The 15,708-nt window shown below is 45.9% G+C and overlaps 1 protein-coding gene across 1 annotated transcript in view; it reads left to right on the forward strand.

Annotated features, from left to right (window-relative positions):
• The first annotated feature begins 236 nt into the window (after positions 1–236).
• GOT1 (glutamic-oxaloacetic transaminase 1) overlaps positions 237–15,708 on the forward strand; it is a 29,826-nt gene continuing 14,354 nt past the window's right edge. The window contains exons 1-2 of the mRNA XM_066354853.1: positions 237–452; positions 11,973–12,154. Coding sequence (XP_066210950.1) covers positions 335–452; positions 11,973–12,154 — 300 coding nt within the window. The 5' untranslated portion in view covers positions 237–334. The remainder of the gene's footprint in view (positions 453–11,972; positions 12,155–15,708) is intronic.

A 15,708-nucleotide genomic window follows, 5' to 3' on the forward strand; every position in this document is an offset into this window, starting at 1 on the left:
AATTGCCTCAGCGATAGGAGCACACTCTGCCAATCAACCATAGCCCCGCCCCATCTCAGCCGGAGTACAATGTATTGGTTATATTATTATTACGATAAGCTCTTCTTCTTGGATTGGTTAATAACACCTCCTCCCCCTTGTTCCTTTTGCGTCAGAAGCTCGCGATTGGTTAACCGCGTTGCCAAGCTCCGGACGCGTTCCGACTATTGGACACCGCGGGGCCGCCCCGCCCACTAGCTGAAGGTGAGAGTCTCCTCCAGCCGGCGCGGCTGGACCGGACCGAGCAGCCCAAGGCTCACAGTGGAAGCTCTCTGCCGACTCCAGCTCTCTCGCTATGGCGCCTCCGTCAGTGTTTGCCGAGGTTCCGCAGGCCCAGCCGGTCCTTGTCTTTAAGCTCACTGCCGACTTCCGGGAGGATCCGGACCCCCGCAAGGTCAACCTGGGAGTAGGAGGTAAAGATGCAGTGCCCAGGATTGGAGCTGCCTGGGGAGCGGAGCGGACCGAAGTCGGGCCGTGGGGACTGTAAGAGAGGCTGAGACCCAGAAAGATCCTCGAGGCTTAATTAAACCTAGAAAAGGGAGGTGTGTGCAAGGTCACACAGAACAGGTGTAGGAGCCAGGACACAAACTCGATTTTTCCAATTCTCCATTCTGTATTCTTTAGACGTCATCCTTTTACTTCGTAAGAAATAGGGCGATCAGAAATTGTAAGGAGAGGGAGGAAAATAAGAAGCCTGATATAGGCTTGGAGTCCTAGTTGATGGGAAATGGATAAAGGAGAGCTCAGCCCCAGAGCTCTGTTCTGAGTCGGTAAACATATGAGGGACAATCAGGTATCAATCAGATACTTTACCAAACCTTGTGGGGGGACACTGAGGTTTGGTGTTGGCCTCAAGCAGTTTAAAATCTGTAAGTGTTAAGTGAGATAATAGAGATAGAAAATGCTTCTGTGACAAGTTAATGCTTCCTGGGGGAACGTGGGAAGAATGTTCTGGCCCTCAGGTGCAGTAGCAATGGGTAGAGATGGTGGCAAGGAGTGGAAAGACGGTGAACATTAGAAGCTCATTTTCTACGCATCGCATCCTTGTCTTCCTTTCTAGCTTATATTTCTTGGACCTTGGACAGTTTAGCAGTGGTAGTCAACCTGGTCCCTACTGCCCACTAGTGGGCATTCCAGCTTTCATGGTGGGCGGTAGCGGAGCAACCCAAGTACAAATAAAAAGATAGATTTAACTATAGTAAGTTGTTTTATAAAGATTTATTCTGCCAAACTTAGCGAAAATCTGACATTTGGTAATTATTATTATATGCTTTAACTTGCTGTAACTCTGCTTTATAAATTTTATAAAGTAAATTTACTTTGCTACTTTATAAATCACCATTACTGTGGAACCGGTGGGCGGTTAGAAAATTTTACTACTAACAGAGATATGAAAGTGGGCGGTAGGTATAAAAAGGTTGACTACCCCTGGTTTAGAGCATGGGCCTCAGTTTTCTTTTCTGTCATGAAAGCGATGTGGAATGAGTGGCTCTGAAATTCCTTAAATCTAATCTCTGGTGAACTTTAAATTTCTATCACTGCCATTTGGGTGTTTAAAACTCCACAGACACTTTCTCGACCAAGTACAGAGACTGGCCAGGAAGAAGAAAATGAATAGGGTGATGCACTGTGCTAGGGAACAGACTTAGACTAAAAGGACTAAACATTTTGAAAAGAGAAGGTTGAACTGCTCCGTAGCAGAAGGTGGCGAGAAGGAGGTTCAGAATCAGACTTCCCACTGTGACTGTTTTGTGTCTGTACATAGGACTTGTTAAAAAGTCTTCACCAGGCCCTGGCCGGTTGGCTCAGCGGTAGAGCGTCGGCCTGGCGTGCGGGGGACCCTGGTTCGATTCCCGGCCAGGGCACACAGGAGAAGCGCCCATTTGCTTCTCCACCCCCCCCCTTCCTCTCTGTCTCTCTCTTCCCCTCCCGCAGCCAAGGCTCCATTGGAGCAAAGATGGCCCGGGCGCTGGGGATGGCTCCTTGGCCTCTGCCCCAGGCGCTAGAGTGGCTCTGGTCTTGGCAGAGCGACCCCCCGGAGGGTCAGAGCATCGCCCCCTGGTGGGCGTGCCGTCGGGCGCATGTGGGAGTCTGTCTGTCTCTCCCCATTTCCAGCTTCAGAAAAATACAAAAAGAAAAAAAAAAAAAGTCTTCACCAAGGATTATGGGGGAGGGGTGAGAAGAAAACATTAAAAAATGATGGTTTGTTGAAGCTGGTAATTAGTTGAAACTGGGAAATGGGTACATGGGTCCATTATATTATTCTTGCAGTCTTGTATATGTTTGAAAATTTCCATAATAAAGCATTTTTAAAATCAGTACTACACAGTTTCACCCACAGAGGGAAAGGGATATTTTTAGCAGGAAGCAGAGTGAGAGTAATGTTGAAAGATTGCCTTGAATTGAGTTGGAGTGGGTACCATTCAAGCTCTTATATAAACCTAATCCAAAACTATCAAGTATTTCTTTAAGGCCAAATATATAGTGAAGAACTAATATTGATATTGATCTAAATGTATCTTTTTAAAACCTGAGATTCCATTGGCTCAGTTACCTTTGAACTGTCTTACAGGGTTTTTTATCAGGATTAAGTACATTTAAAGTGCTCAGAACAGTTTCTGGCACATAAGTAGTAGTTATGTAAGGATTAGCTATTACTATTATTGTTTTGGCATTTCTATGGATGGGTCAAATAAAAATTTAGTTGAATAAAAACTTTCAGCTAAAGGCTACAGAATGAAAAAGTTTCTGACATTGGTTCAGAAATAAAGAGGTCATGTAGAGAAAAAGCGCCCTGCCAGCCTAGGCCAGAAGTGATCTGCTCAGACGACACACAGTCTGCAGCTCAGAAGTTTATTTCTGCTGAGACACTGCCTTTGTCATGTTTTCCAGGAACTCCAGCTCCTTACTACGGGCAAATGATTTGTGCTTTTAATCCCATTTAATGCTTACAATGACTCTGCGGTGTTACTATTACTGTTTTAGAGGTAAGGAAGCTAAGCCCTGACTGATGAAGCAGCTTGCCTCAGAAGGCACGGCCGTTGGTGTGGAGCCGGGATTCCAGGCCGGGTCTCGCACGCTGCTGGGTCTCTGCCCGCTCCTCTGGTTTGGATATGTTCAGGTGCCCCAGAGGCAGGCAGTGCACTGTAGTGGGAGGAGCCAGCAGACCTGGGTACAGGTCCAGTGATGTGACCTTTGGTGGGTTATTTAACAGATTCAGTTGGTTAAATGAGAAGCCAGGACAGAATGCCCTTTCTCTAAAATTAGGGTAGGATAATAATGTTACTGGCCTCTTCAGTTGACTGAGGATTAAATGAATAATTATATGTGAAATGTGATATGTAAATGAAAAATGTTATATAAATGTTATTTCTGATGGTCACTGTGACCTGTCTTTTTTGTGGATGGCAGGTGCTTGGATAAGGCTCTAAATAAAGTAGAATAGAATAAGGGGTCTGTTTCCAGCTTTTGTATTTTCTAGCTGTACACATCCCACTATATATTCTTTGTGAGGAAAATGTAATTAGTCACTGATTTTGGGGAAGATACTCTTTTTTCTTCAAGTTAAGATAAAGCCCAATGGTGGTTATCCAGTTCAAGTTCTACTGACATTGGACATATTTAGACTAAATTGCAACCATAATCTTATTAGCTAGTTTCTACTTGCAGATAGTTTCCCAGAGAGTTTCTTCTTCCTGTGATTATTTGCATAGTATTTCCTTATAGTTAGAGCAGCACAATACATTTACATTTTCTACTGTTAAGTATGGGGCTCTCTGAGTTGACTGTCATTTTTTTTTAATTGATGAGAGAGAGAGAGAGAGACGCTACACACTTCGATCTGTTGTTCCACCCATTTATGTTTTCACTGGTTGATTCTTGTATGTACTCTGGCCGGGGCTCAAACCCACAACCTTGGTGCATTGGGATGATAGTCTAACCAGCTGAGCTGCCCAGCCAGGATACAAATGGCTTTTAAAGGCGTGGGAGACACAGGTCCAGCCTGATGCAGCTTGAAACAAGACATTTCTTCATAGATTCCAGTCCATTTATCATGTAAACTTAGCTTTCTTTTGTTTCAAATTGCGTTTACATTAATATTTGTTGTTTTTAATGTGGATTCTGGCATCTTCAGTTAAAATTGTTGGAGAGATGTGCTATCTCAGGTGTTTCTGAGTACACCCGGCCCTCTGGGACCCTAGTTGGAGAAGAGCTCAGAGTATACCTGCATGGGCTCCTGGGTGAGGATGGGTGAGGGAAGTGGAAATCTTAGGAGGAGGAGAAGGTGATGGTTTCATCATTTAATTCTCTATCTTGTTCTTTTTCTTCTCGAAAGCAAGACTGCTGGACTCACCTGAAACCTGTGTGACTCCTCTAAAAGGGCTTATACCCAGGGAGCAGGCAGTGGTGCATGGAGGTGGGAGCCTGCTGATGAAAGATTACTCATACAATCCTCTAGGACCTGCTTGCTTTGGGCTTTTTCTAGACATCTCTTGGTCTTAAAAAAAGCACATGGAGCCTGACCAGGTAGTGGTGCGGTGAGTGGATAGAACATCGGCCTGTGATGCTAAGGACCCAGGTTTGAAACCACAAGGTCACTGGTTTGAGTGTGTGATCATAGACATGACAGTGTGGTCGCTGGCTTGAGGAAGGGGTCACTGGCTCAGTTGGAGCCCCCTGGTCAAGGCACAACTAAGGTGCTGTAACTATGAGTTGATGCTTCTCATCTCTTTCCTTTCCTATCTGTCTGTCCTTGTCTGTCTCTCTCTCACTAAAAAAAAAAAAAAAAGCACATGGATCTATGAACTTAATAGAATTAAAGCCTAGCTCTTACAATCTTTGTGATCTTGGGCAGATTATTTAACTTTTCTGGTTTCAGTTTCTATATCCCTAAAATAGGGATCACAGTATCTGTTTTGTGAGTTGCTATGAGAATTGAGAGAGTTCTAAGTACTCAAGTAAGCTCTTGTTATTACAGTGGCTTTGGCTGCTGTCGATGTCTATTGTTATGAAATCTTTCTTTGTATCCTGGACTTTTTCCCTGACCCATCTTTACTATAGTTTACCGGACCTACCCTACAACCACCTCTGGTTCAACATGTTTAAAACAACTCATCGTTTTCACCTTCCCCGCAACCTTTTCTTTCTCTCTTTCCCTTATGTCGTGGTCGCCCCACCACCATCAGCCATTATCCAAACTAGAGAAAGACTTTGGACCCATCGGTGACTCTTTCCTGGATCCCACATCTGTTTACTTGGTCACTAGCTTTTGTCTTTTCTACCTCATAAATCTGTTTTTGATTATCTCTCCTTTTTTTTATCCCTGCTGTTGCTGCTGCCTTAATTCAAGACCTCATTATTTTCCTTTGGGGTTTTTGCAGTAACTTCCTGTCTTATCTGTCTGTCTCTGTCCTCCTCTACAGTTTATTTTCCATTGTGTTACTCAAATGATCCTATTTAAACGTACAGCTGTCCATGTCACTCTTTCGCTTAAATGATTTAGTTGGTTTGCCCAGTGAGATGAAGTTTCTTCTAGAAGAGACTCTAAGATGTTTGAGTCATGTCTTGCTATTCCTCCATGGAGCCTACATTCCAGCCATGAAAATCCAGATCCTCCAAAACCTCATTTCTCCAAGCCTTGGGGATCTGCACAGGTGTTCCCCTCTGTCTGGAACGCCCTTCTTTCCTTGTTTATCTTTTATTTATTTTTTATTTTTTTATTTTTTTGTATTTTTCTGCAGCTGGAAACGGGGAGAGACAGTCAGACACACTCCCGCATGCGCCCGACCAGGATCCACCCGGCACGCCCACCAGGGGCGACGCTCTGCCCACCAGGGGGCGATGCTCTGCCCCTCCGGGGGGTCGCTCTGCCACGACCAGAGCCACTCTAGCGCCTGGGGCAGAGGCCAAGGAGCCATCCCCAGCGCCCGGGCCATCTTTGCTCCAATGGAGCCTTGGCTGCGGTAGGGGAAGAGAGAGACAGAGAGGAAGGAGGGGGGGGGGGTAGAGAAGCAAATGGGCGCTTCTCCTGTGTGCCCTGGCCGGGAATCGAACCCGGGTCCCCCGCACGCCAGGCCGACGCTCTACCGCTGAGCCAACCGGCCAGGGCTTCCTTGTTTATCTTTTAAACCCTTTCACACTTCATTGTTTGTAAAGTCTTCCCTGGTCCCTCACAGGAGAATGAAGGGTTCTATGCTCTTTGTTTTCTGGAGGGCATTGTCTTATTTTATCTTATCTATCTCTGTGTAGCTACTTCTAGCCAGTGCCTAGTTCATGGTAGATGCGGTAAGTCCTTGTGAAATGAATGAGTGAATAAAAAAAATGAGTGGAGGCCCTGACCGGTTGGCTCAGCGGTAGAGCGTCGGCCTGGTGTGCAGGGGACCCGGGTTCAATTCCCGGCCAGGGCACATAGGAGAAGCACCCATTTGCTTCTCCACCCCCCCCCCCCTTCCTCTCTGTCTCTCTCTTCCCCTCCCGCAGCCAAGGCTCCATTGGAGCAAAGATGGCCCGGGCGCTGGGGATGGCTCCTTGGCCTCTGCCCCAGGTGCTGGAGTGGCTCTGGTTGCGGCAGAGCAAAGCCCCGGAGGGGCAGAGCATCGCCCCCTGGTGGGCAGAGCTTCGCCCCTGGTGGGCGTGCCGGGTGAATCCCGGTTGGGCGCATGCGGGAGTCTGTCTGACTGTCTCTCCCCGGTTCCAGCTTCAGAAAAGTACAAAAAAAAAAAAAAAAAAACTGAGTGGAAAAACTCATGAGTCCAGAAACAGGAGTAAGATCCCCTGGAGAACAACAATAGTGGCTATTGATAATGCTTGTCTTACTGCTCCAGTCACCCAAGAGGAATCTGTAATTCTGCCTCATTAGGCCAGTTAGGCAAGGCTTTGGGACTGAACCTGGGGAAACTGGGCAGTGAAGAAGGAAGGGAAGTGGCCCTGGCTGGTCTTCAGTGGTTAGAGCATTGGCCCAGGATATGGACGTCCTGGGTTCTATTCTTAGGGCACACAGGAGAAGCAACCATCTGCTTCCCCTCCCCCCTTTCTCTCTCTTCCTCTCCTGCAGCTAGTGGTTCTGTTGGTTTAAGTGTAGCCCTGGGCGCTGAGGATAGCTCCCTTAGAGCACATCAGCCTCAGATGCTAAAAGTACTTGAGCATTGGCTCCAGGCAGGGTTGCTGGGTAGATTGGAGCACATGTAGGAGTCTGCCTCACTATCTCCCCACCACCAAGAAAAGAAAAAACAAAAAACAAAGAAGGAGGTATAAATTTGCCAATTTCTCTCCTTTTTAGAGAGAGAAAAAAGAGGGGGAGAGGAGACAGACAGACAGGAGGAGGAAGAGATGAGAAGAATCAACTCATAGTTGTGGCACCTTAGTTGTTCATTGATCACTTTCTCATAGGTACCTTGGCCAGGGAGCTCCATCCTAGCCAGTGACCCCTTGCTCAAGCCAGTGACCTTGAGCTCAAGCCAGCAACCTTGGGTTTCAAACCAGGGACCTTTGGGTTCAAGCCAGCTACCATGGGCTCTGTCTATGATCCCACGCTGAAGCCGGTGACCCCACACTCAAGCTGGTGAACTGGTGCTCAAGCTGGTGACCTTGGGTTTTCGAACCTGGGTCCTCAGCATCCCTGGCTGATGCTTTATCCACTGCGCCATTGCCTGGTCAGGCACCAATTTCTCTTTTGTCACAATATAGATATACTACCCCTCTGACACCAGTTGTATTACATACAATATTTCTTAGAGTTGTGCAGAGTATACAGAACTGGTAAGAGCAGTAGTATTGTGCTTTTTTCTTTAGCTTTCATATTTTACTTATTTAGAGTACATGATTTACAAATGACATCATAAATTTAATGTGTATAGCATAAATACATGCAATACATATATATAATTCCATATATAACCACCAAACACAGATGTAAAGCATAATAGAGGTGGTGTTTCTATGAATATCCAAACTCTTTTATATCTAAATAGCATCCTCTCTGTGTAGTGCAGTCCACATATACTACTATATACACTGCTCACAAAAATTAGGGGATATTTTATCGCTTCATATTCATTTTGAAATACCCCCTAATTTTTGTGAGCAGTGTATATTCTCAAAGATTTCTGGCAACCTTCTTGCAATGGCCTTCAAAGGCAGGTTAGATTCACCCAAGAGACCATCTCTTTATAAGTTCTCCGTTAATATTATCCAGTTTTTCCCTCACCTACTTTGCTAGCTGTCATTATCCAGTTTTTCCCTCACCTACTTTGCTAGCTGTCATACAAGTACCATTTCTAAAACTTAAATTTACTTCCAGAGAAATGAAGATTTGGCACCATTGACGATATTCAAAATAATGAGATGTTGCTTCTAAAAACAATTCCAAAAGGGAGAATTCTTAACTTGGAAGTAGTTATTTTTATATCTAAAAAACCAGACCAAGTCACACCTGATAAAGTAGGTTTTCTGAACTTGTTGAGAGGAATTAGTTTGCTGCGCCAGGGGGTATAATGTGAGAGGCTGTTGGTTGATTGCTGGCTATGTCAGTCTGGACTGCTGTCCACATTTTTATTACTAGCTTGATATGCTTATCATATTTGCAGATGACACATTCCTGTAAGGTAGAGTAAGTTGACAGAAGATAGATGCAAATCCAAATGATTTTATACAGGCTTATTAGTTGTATAACGTGTGACCTTGTAATTTTATATCTAGAAATTTTTCCTGAAGAAACACTCATGAATATATGTAAAGATATAAGAACAATGTTTGTAATAGCAAGTAATCAAAAGCAACAAATAGTTAACAAATTATGCATAGAAAGGAATATTGTCTAGCCACTAAAATTGTGTTGTAAATGTAATATATAAAATGCCCAATTGCATTTATAATAAGAAATGCAAATTAAAACTACTCTGAGATTCTATCTGCACACTCATATTGGCAAAAGAATCACTCAGTGAGTGAGGCTGTGGGAAGCAGTCTTCTACATCGATGGTAGGAATGGAAACGGATAAAATCCTAATGGAGGCTAATTTGGGTATATCTCAAAACCCACAAATGCACATACTTCTCAGCCCACTCGTCCATTTTCAACCCTGCATTTAACATATTTGCACACATGTGAAATGACATGTGGACAAGGTTGTTCACTGGAGTTTTGTCATAGCCAAAATTATAAACAACTCAAATGTTCATAAGTAAGAGACTGGCCAAAAATTATGGTTCATTCATCAATTTTGCGCTGTAAGAAAAGAACAAAGGCGTATGCACAGATACAAAAAGATCTTCACTTGGAAAAAGCAAGGCACAAAACTGGACAGTATGCTATATGTTACCTTTTGTATAAAAAGGCAGGGACGTGGCTGTATTTGCTTGTGTATGCCTAGAGAACTTTGGGCAGATCAAAAAAAGAAATTAAGAACAGTTGTTATTTATGGAGGGAGAGTATTTGGAAGTAGGCAGATGGAAGATCAAGATGGGTTGAGGACATGCGAATATATCATCTATTAGAAGACTAGTTCATGCCAGTGAAGGCTATTCATATATTTAATAAGTGGAAAAAAGCATTTAAAAATTCTGTATACAGCCCTGGCCGGTTGGCTCAGCGGTAGAGCGTTGGCCTGGCGTGCGGGGGACCCGGGTTCGATTCCCGGCCAGGGCACAGAGGAGAAGCGCCCATTTGCTTCTCCACCCCCCCTCCTTCCTCTCTGTCTCTCTCTTCCCCTCCCGCAGCCGAGGCTCCATTGGAACAAAGATGGCCCGGGCGCTGGGGATGGCTCCGTGGCCTCTGCCCCAGGCGCTAGAGTGGCTCTGGTCGCGGCAGAGCGACGCCCCGGAGGGGCAGAGCATCGCCCCCTGGTGGGCAGAGTGTTGCCCCTGGTGGGCGTGCCGGGTGGATCCCGGTCGGGTGCATGCGGGATTCTGACTGTCTCTCCCCTTTTCTAGCTTCAGAAAAATACAAAAAAAAAAAAAAAAAAATTCTGTATACAATCTGATCCATGTTTTATAAAAGAATATACTCATGAGCCCTGGTCAATTGGATAACTGGATAGAGTGTCAGCCCAGAGTCTGGACATCCGGGGTTTGATCCCTGGTCAGGGAGCACAGGAGAAGCCACCATCTGCTTTTCTTCCCCACTCTCCCCCTTCCTTTTCTCTTCCCATCTAGCAGCCAGTGGCTGAATTGGTTCGAGTGTCGGTCCTGGGTACTAAGGATAGCTCAGTTGGTCCAAGCATTGAGCCCAGACGGGGGTTGCCCGGTGGATCCCAGTTGGGGCTAATGTGGGAGTCTGTCTCTTTCCTTCTCTCACTTAAAAAAAAAAAATACACACACACCCTCATGTAAAATAAAGCTTAGAAGGTTGTACACCAAAATTTTCATACCCCTCATCCCTGAGTGCTGGGATTACATGTTAATGTTATTATTTACTTTCTGAGCTTTTCTAAATTTTCTACAGTCAACGTGTGTAAACAATATCAGCCACCCTACAAAGTGATTTTTAAAAAAAGTTAGGGATTAATATTGGGCAGAAATCAACCAGATAAAACTTAAACAAAGCTGCTGTAAAGTTTCCAGTTTTAAAATCACTTGAGAAAGTATAGGCTTGTTGGAGACCTAAACATTCAAGCAGGAAGGCAAATGGTCCCTGTCAGGATTCCTGCTCAGAGAGATCACTGGCTGGGGAGCAGGCCAGAGCAGCTGCCCTCTGAGGCTCTAATCCTAAAGTAATCAGAGGGTAGCATAGTGGGGAAATCAGTTATAGGATAACTCAAAATGGACAAAAAATACTTTTAGTGTGGAAGTGCTTAAAAATTTGCTTGTAAGCAAGATTAAATGTTATGAAATAGATACATTTAGATCAATAAAAGTATGAAGCACACAAAGTGGGAGGAACTGTTAAAATGGTAAATACCAAATGATCTCAGAACACAGAGGGAGGACACAGGTGTTTCAGTGGGTTGCTGGATGATTGTGTAACCAGTTGTTGGAATCTTCAGGCACAGGGTGTTTGCTTGTTATTTGTTGCATTTCTGTTCTTATAGGACAAGAGGAGGAGCTGGGTCTTCTTCCACCCCCTCTCCATGTTTACAGTTGAAGGTTCAGCATTCATCTGAAGTAACATCTAGCCCTTTTCTAGAAATCTCTTGAGGACATGCAGAAGCAGATTGCTGGGCCAGTGGCTATCGAGACCTCGGTGCACTAGTAATACTGACATAGCATTTCTAAAGTATATTGTTTTAGTTCACTGAGTGTTTTCACGTGCATTCCCTCAATCAAGCTCTGAGAGAATAAATAAATAAAATAAAACTGAGCCTGACCAAGCGGTGATGCAGTAGATAGAGTATCTGACTGGGATGCAGAGGACCCAGGTTCAAAACCCCAAGGTCGCCAGCTTGAGTGAAGGCTCATCCAGCATGAGCATGGGCTCACCAGCTTGAGTGTGAGATCATAGACATGATCCCATGGTTGCTGGCCTGAGCAAGGGGTCACTGGCTCTGCTGGAGCCCCCCCCCCCCCCGCCCCATTAAGGCACATATGAGAAAGCAGTCAGTGAACAACTAAGGTGCTACTACGAAAATTATGCTTCTCATCTCTCTCCTTCCTGTTCCTATCTGCTCCTTTCTCTCTCTCTCTCTCTCTCTCTCTTGCTAAAAAAACAAAGCAAACCAAAAAACAGAAGTTTTATTTTGGCATCCTGTTTTTTGATGGTCATATATTTAGGAACTATAAGATGCGTGAGGGTTAGGAACCGTGTCTGCCCTGCTTGCCCAGCTCCTAGTCCAATGCCTGGCCCAAAGTGGGCAGTCAGTAAGTGACTGAACTTGAGTTTCCTTCACAGGTCTGTTTTGATCAGATGGTGGTAGAACTTTCCCTGTTCACAGTTCCAACCTTTTACTTGGACAAAGCCTCAGAAAATTTCCTTAATACAACACTTTCCTATTTTCCAGCTTACCGCACGGATGACTCCCAGCCCTGGGTTTTGCCTGTAGTGAGGAAGGTGGAGCAGAAGATTGCTAATGATAGCAGCTTGAATCACGAGTATCTGCCAATCCTGGGCTTACCAGAGTTCCGGGCCCATGCTTCCTGCCTTGCCCTTGGAGATGACAGCCCAGCTCTCCGGGAGAAGCGGGTAAGTTTTGGGCGAGGATGAACTTCTTCTGTTGTTCACTTTTGCCCAGTTGGTGATCAGATAGTTAGCTGCTGGGTTTGAAGCAGTCAGAGGAAATGCCAAGCCCAGGGTATTTAATGGCATGATCAAGAGACCAGGGTCTGGATCAGGCGTCCCCAAACTACGGCCCGCGCCGCATGCAGCCCCCTAAGGCCATTTATCCGGGCCCCCGCTGCACTTCCGGAAGGGGCACCTCTTTCATTGGTGGTCAGTGAGAGGAGGACTGTATGTGGCGGCCCTCCAGTGGTCTGAGGGACAGTGAACTGGCCCCCTGTGTAAAAAGTTTGGGGACCCCTGGATCCAGCTCTGCCACTGTTTTTGATCATAGGCAAGTCAGTTACCCCTCTAGCCCCTATATCTCATCTACATGGTAATGAAAGACTAGTCTGTGGTCCATGGTCTCGTAAGGAACATTGCCTTTCAATCTCCTAAAGTTTTACGCAGAATTCTGTGTGTATTTCTGGGGACAGGGTTCATAGATTTTATCAGATATTCTAAAGGAGGCTGTGGCCTCCAAAAGTTCAAGAGCCACTAGTCTAGAGGCTCTCTGTAGTTCCTGTCAATTCTAATATCCTTTTATTCTTCTAGCCTTGGTCTGGCTTATCTCATTTAAGTGCTTCCTGGTACATACATAGTCTGTGTATAACTAGAGATACATGAAAGCCAGGGAGAGAGGCTCTGTGTGGTAGGAAGAGGTATGGTGGGCATTCTCAGTGTTGTAGGCATTCAGAGAAGAGGGAGGTTGGAAATGGCTGAAGCTGAGATTTCAGCTGAACCCTGGGGAATGAGGCCAAAACACTGGTTTTCTGCGTTGGCTGTATGTATCACCTGGGGAGTTTTTAAAAACATACTGATGGCTGGATCCCATAGCAGGCTAATTAAATCTGAATCTTGGAGGGTACTACCCTACCCTTCCCTTTCACTACCCCCCTAACCACCCTTCCCCCTCATTCCCTTCCCTCCACAGGCATATTTTTAATAGCCCTCCAGGTGATTCCAAAGTACAACAGGGTAAGAACCACACGGGACAGAGGGAAGGTATTCGTCGGGGGTAGTGTGAGTCCAGGGCCAGAGGTTGGAGGTAAGCAGGCCCAGGTGTAAAGAGAACTATCTGATTAGAGCTGGGAACATGTTGGATAGATCAGGCAGGCTTGGCAGCCAGGGCAGGTTTGAGCAGAGGAGTTACCCAATATGAGTATTTGAAGAAGATAAACTTGGCTGGATGAGTAGGAAGGGAAAGAGCTCAGGTTTTTGCAATAGTCCAGTTAGTTATTATGCAATTTAAACCAGTGGCACTTGTTTTTCCCCTGGCCATTGTCTAGTGCAGCCCTCATGCGTGAAGGGACCACATCTTAGTGTCCCTCAGTTTATCCCCACCTGCTGTTACCCATGTGCCCTGATAAATGGACAGCAGGATCAAGTGAAGGTCACATACACAAGGGTACATTCTTATGTGTATCAGGAGGCAGGGAGGCTCCAGTGAAGGTCTTGGAAGTCAGGTCAGGGATTAGACAAGTAATTAACTTAATTAGGGTTTTGTCTGGATTGATGTGTGAGACTCTGACTTCCGTGCTTCAAGGAACTGAAGAGGAATGAATACCCGTAGAAGTGTGGCGTTTAGAGATGGTGGGTGGCATTGGGAAATTCCTCTGACAACCCAGTGTTTCCACAGAGGGAAGGGGGTGTCCTGATGAAGTTTGAAAGTGAGGAACTTTGGCAATGGGGATTCTTTTCTTTTCTTTCTTTTTTTTTTTTTTTTTTATAAATTCTAATACTGAAGCTGGAAACAGGGAGAGACAATCAAACAGACTCCTGCATGCGCCTGACCGGGATCCACCCGGCACGCCCACCAGGGGCGATGCTCTGCCCACCAGGGGGCGATGCTCTGCCCCTCCGGGGCGTCGCTCTGTTGCGACCAGAGCCACTCCAGTGCCCGGGGCAGAGGCCAAGGAGCCATCCCCAGCGCCTGGGCCATCCTTGCTCCAATGGAGCCTCGGCTGCGGGAGGGGAAGAGAGAGACAGAGAGGAAGGGGGGGGGGTGGAGAAGCAAATGGGCGCTTCTCCTATGTGCCCTGGCTGGGAATCGAACCCGGGTCCCCCGCATGCCAGGCCAACGCTCCACCGCTGAGCCAACCGGCCAGGGCCGGGGATTCTTTTCTGAGATGCTATTGATGGTCGGAATTGTGCTGACGAAGGAAAACAGATCCTGTCCCGGGGAACTTCTTCCGCTAAGACTACATTCTTACACAGGTATTAGCTGTGTGGGGCAGGTGTTTGTTCCTTTGCCCAGGGTCCCGCAAGTTTGCTCACTTAACGCCGTAAGACTAGGGGGGCTGCTTGTGGAACACAGGCCTCCCTCTTACTCTAGATCAGCCCGTGTTGTTTTTGGTCATAGAACAAATTTAAATGGCAGTCTTTGAAGACTTTCTTTTTTGGAGGAATGGCATCTACATCACCCTGGGGACCATTCGATACTGAGCTCGAGCCTTTCCTCTTTCCCCAGATGTCTTCATGACGCCCAGGCTTCTGTCTCAGTTCAACCCACCACCATGTCATTCGGATTCTTGTACTAGCCTCCTGTCTCTAGTCTCTCCCCCATTCTGGTACATTCTGCATGGTGCAGCTAGAGTTACTTCCTCAGCAAAAAAGCTAATCGTATTACTGCTCCTTTCTCACGCACCATAGCTCCTCCATTATCTACAAGGTAGAATTGGGACTTTGAACTGGGCAAGCAGCATATTGGTAGCTAGTCTTCACCCTGTCTTTCTAGTCATTTACCCCTCTCCTCATTCCCCCGTGGAGTCCGTCATTGTAAGAGCCTGTGTTCTATAGACCCACCAGGCCCTATTATGACTTAGAGCCTTTGTCTCAGGTGTTCCTCTACTGTGAATGTCCCCAACTCTGTCCCACCCCATTCGCTACCTCCCGAGTTCTTCAGGGTCTGGTCAAGTCACCTCCATGCTGAATCCTTTGTTCCTTCAGGCAGAGCTAGTTGTTGGAGTCTGAGTTAATCATAAGACTTTGTTCACAGCTTGGGAATAACAGTGCTTATTAATTTTATAAGTATAATTAATTGTGTGATTTTATAAGCCTGTCCCTCCCACCAGACCGTAGCTTCCCTGGGGCAGGGATGACGATGGCTTATTTATCTCGCAGATCTTCAGCATTTAGCGTCTCGCCTGGCACCTCAGAGATTCTCAGATGTTTGAATTGACTCACTCAGTCAGCAGAGGAGTGTTCAGCGCCAGGGTTGGACACTGTTTCAGATGCCGGAGCACAGTGGTGACCAGAACCCTCCAAGTCCCCTGTCCTGGTTTACAGTTCTGTGGAGAGAAACCGACTCTAAACATAATAGACATGATATAGTATATTAAAAGATGATGAAGCAATAAAAATAGAGCAGGGGAAGTCATATTAGAAGTCTGAGTGTAGGATTGAGGGTGGATACAGTTTTGTTTTGTTTTGTTTTTTTTACAGGAACAGAGAGAGTCAGAGAGGGATAGAGAGGGACAGAC

Source organism: Saccopteryx leptura, chromosome 13 (assembly GCF_036850995.1).
Source record: "Saccopteryx leptura isolate mSacLep1 chromosome 13, mSacLep1_pri_phased_curated, whole genome shotgun sequence".
Lineage (NCBI taxonomy): Eukaryota > Metazoa > Chordata > Mammalia > Chiroptera > Emballonuridae > Saccopteryx > Saccopteryx leptura.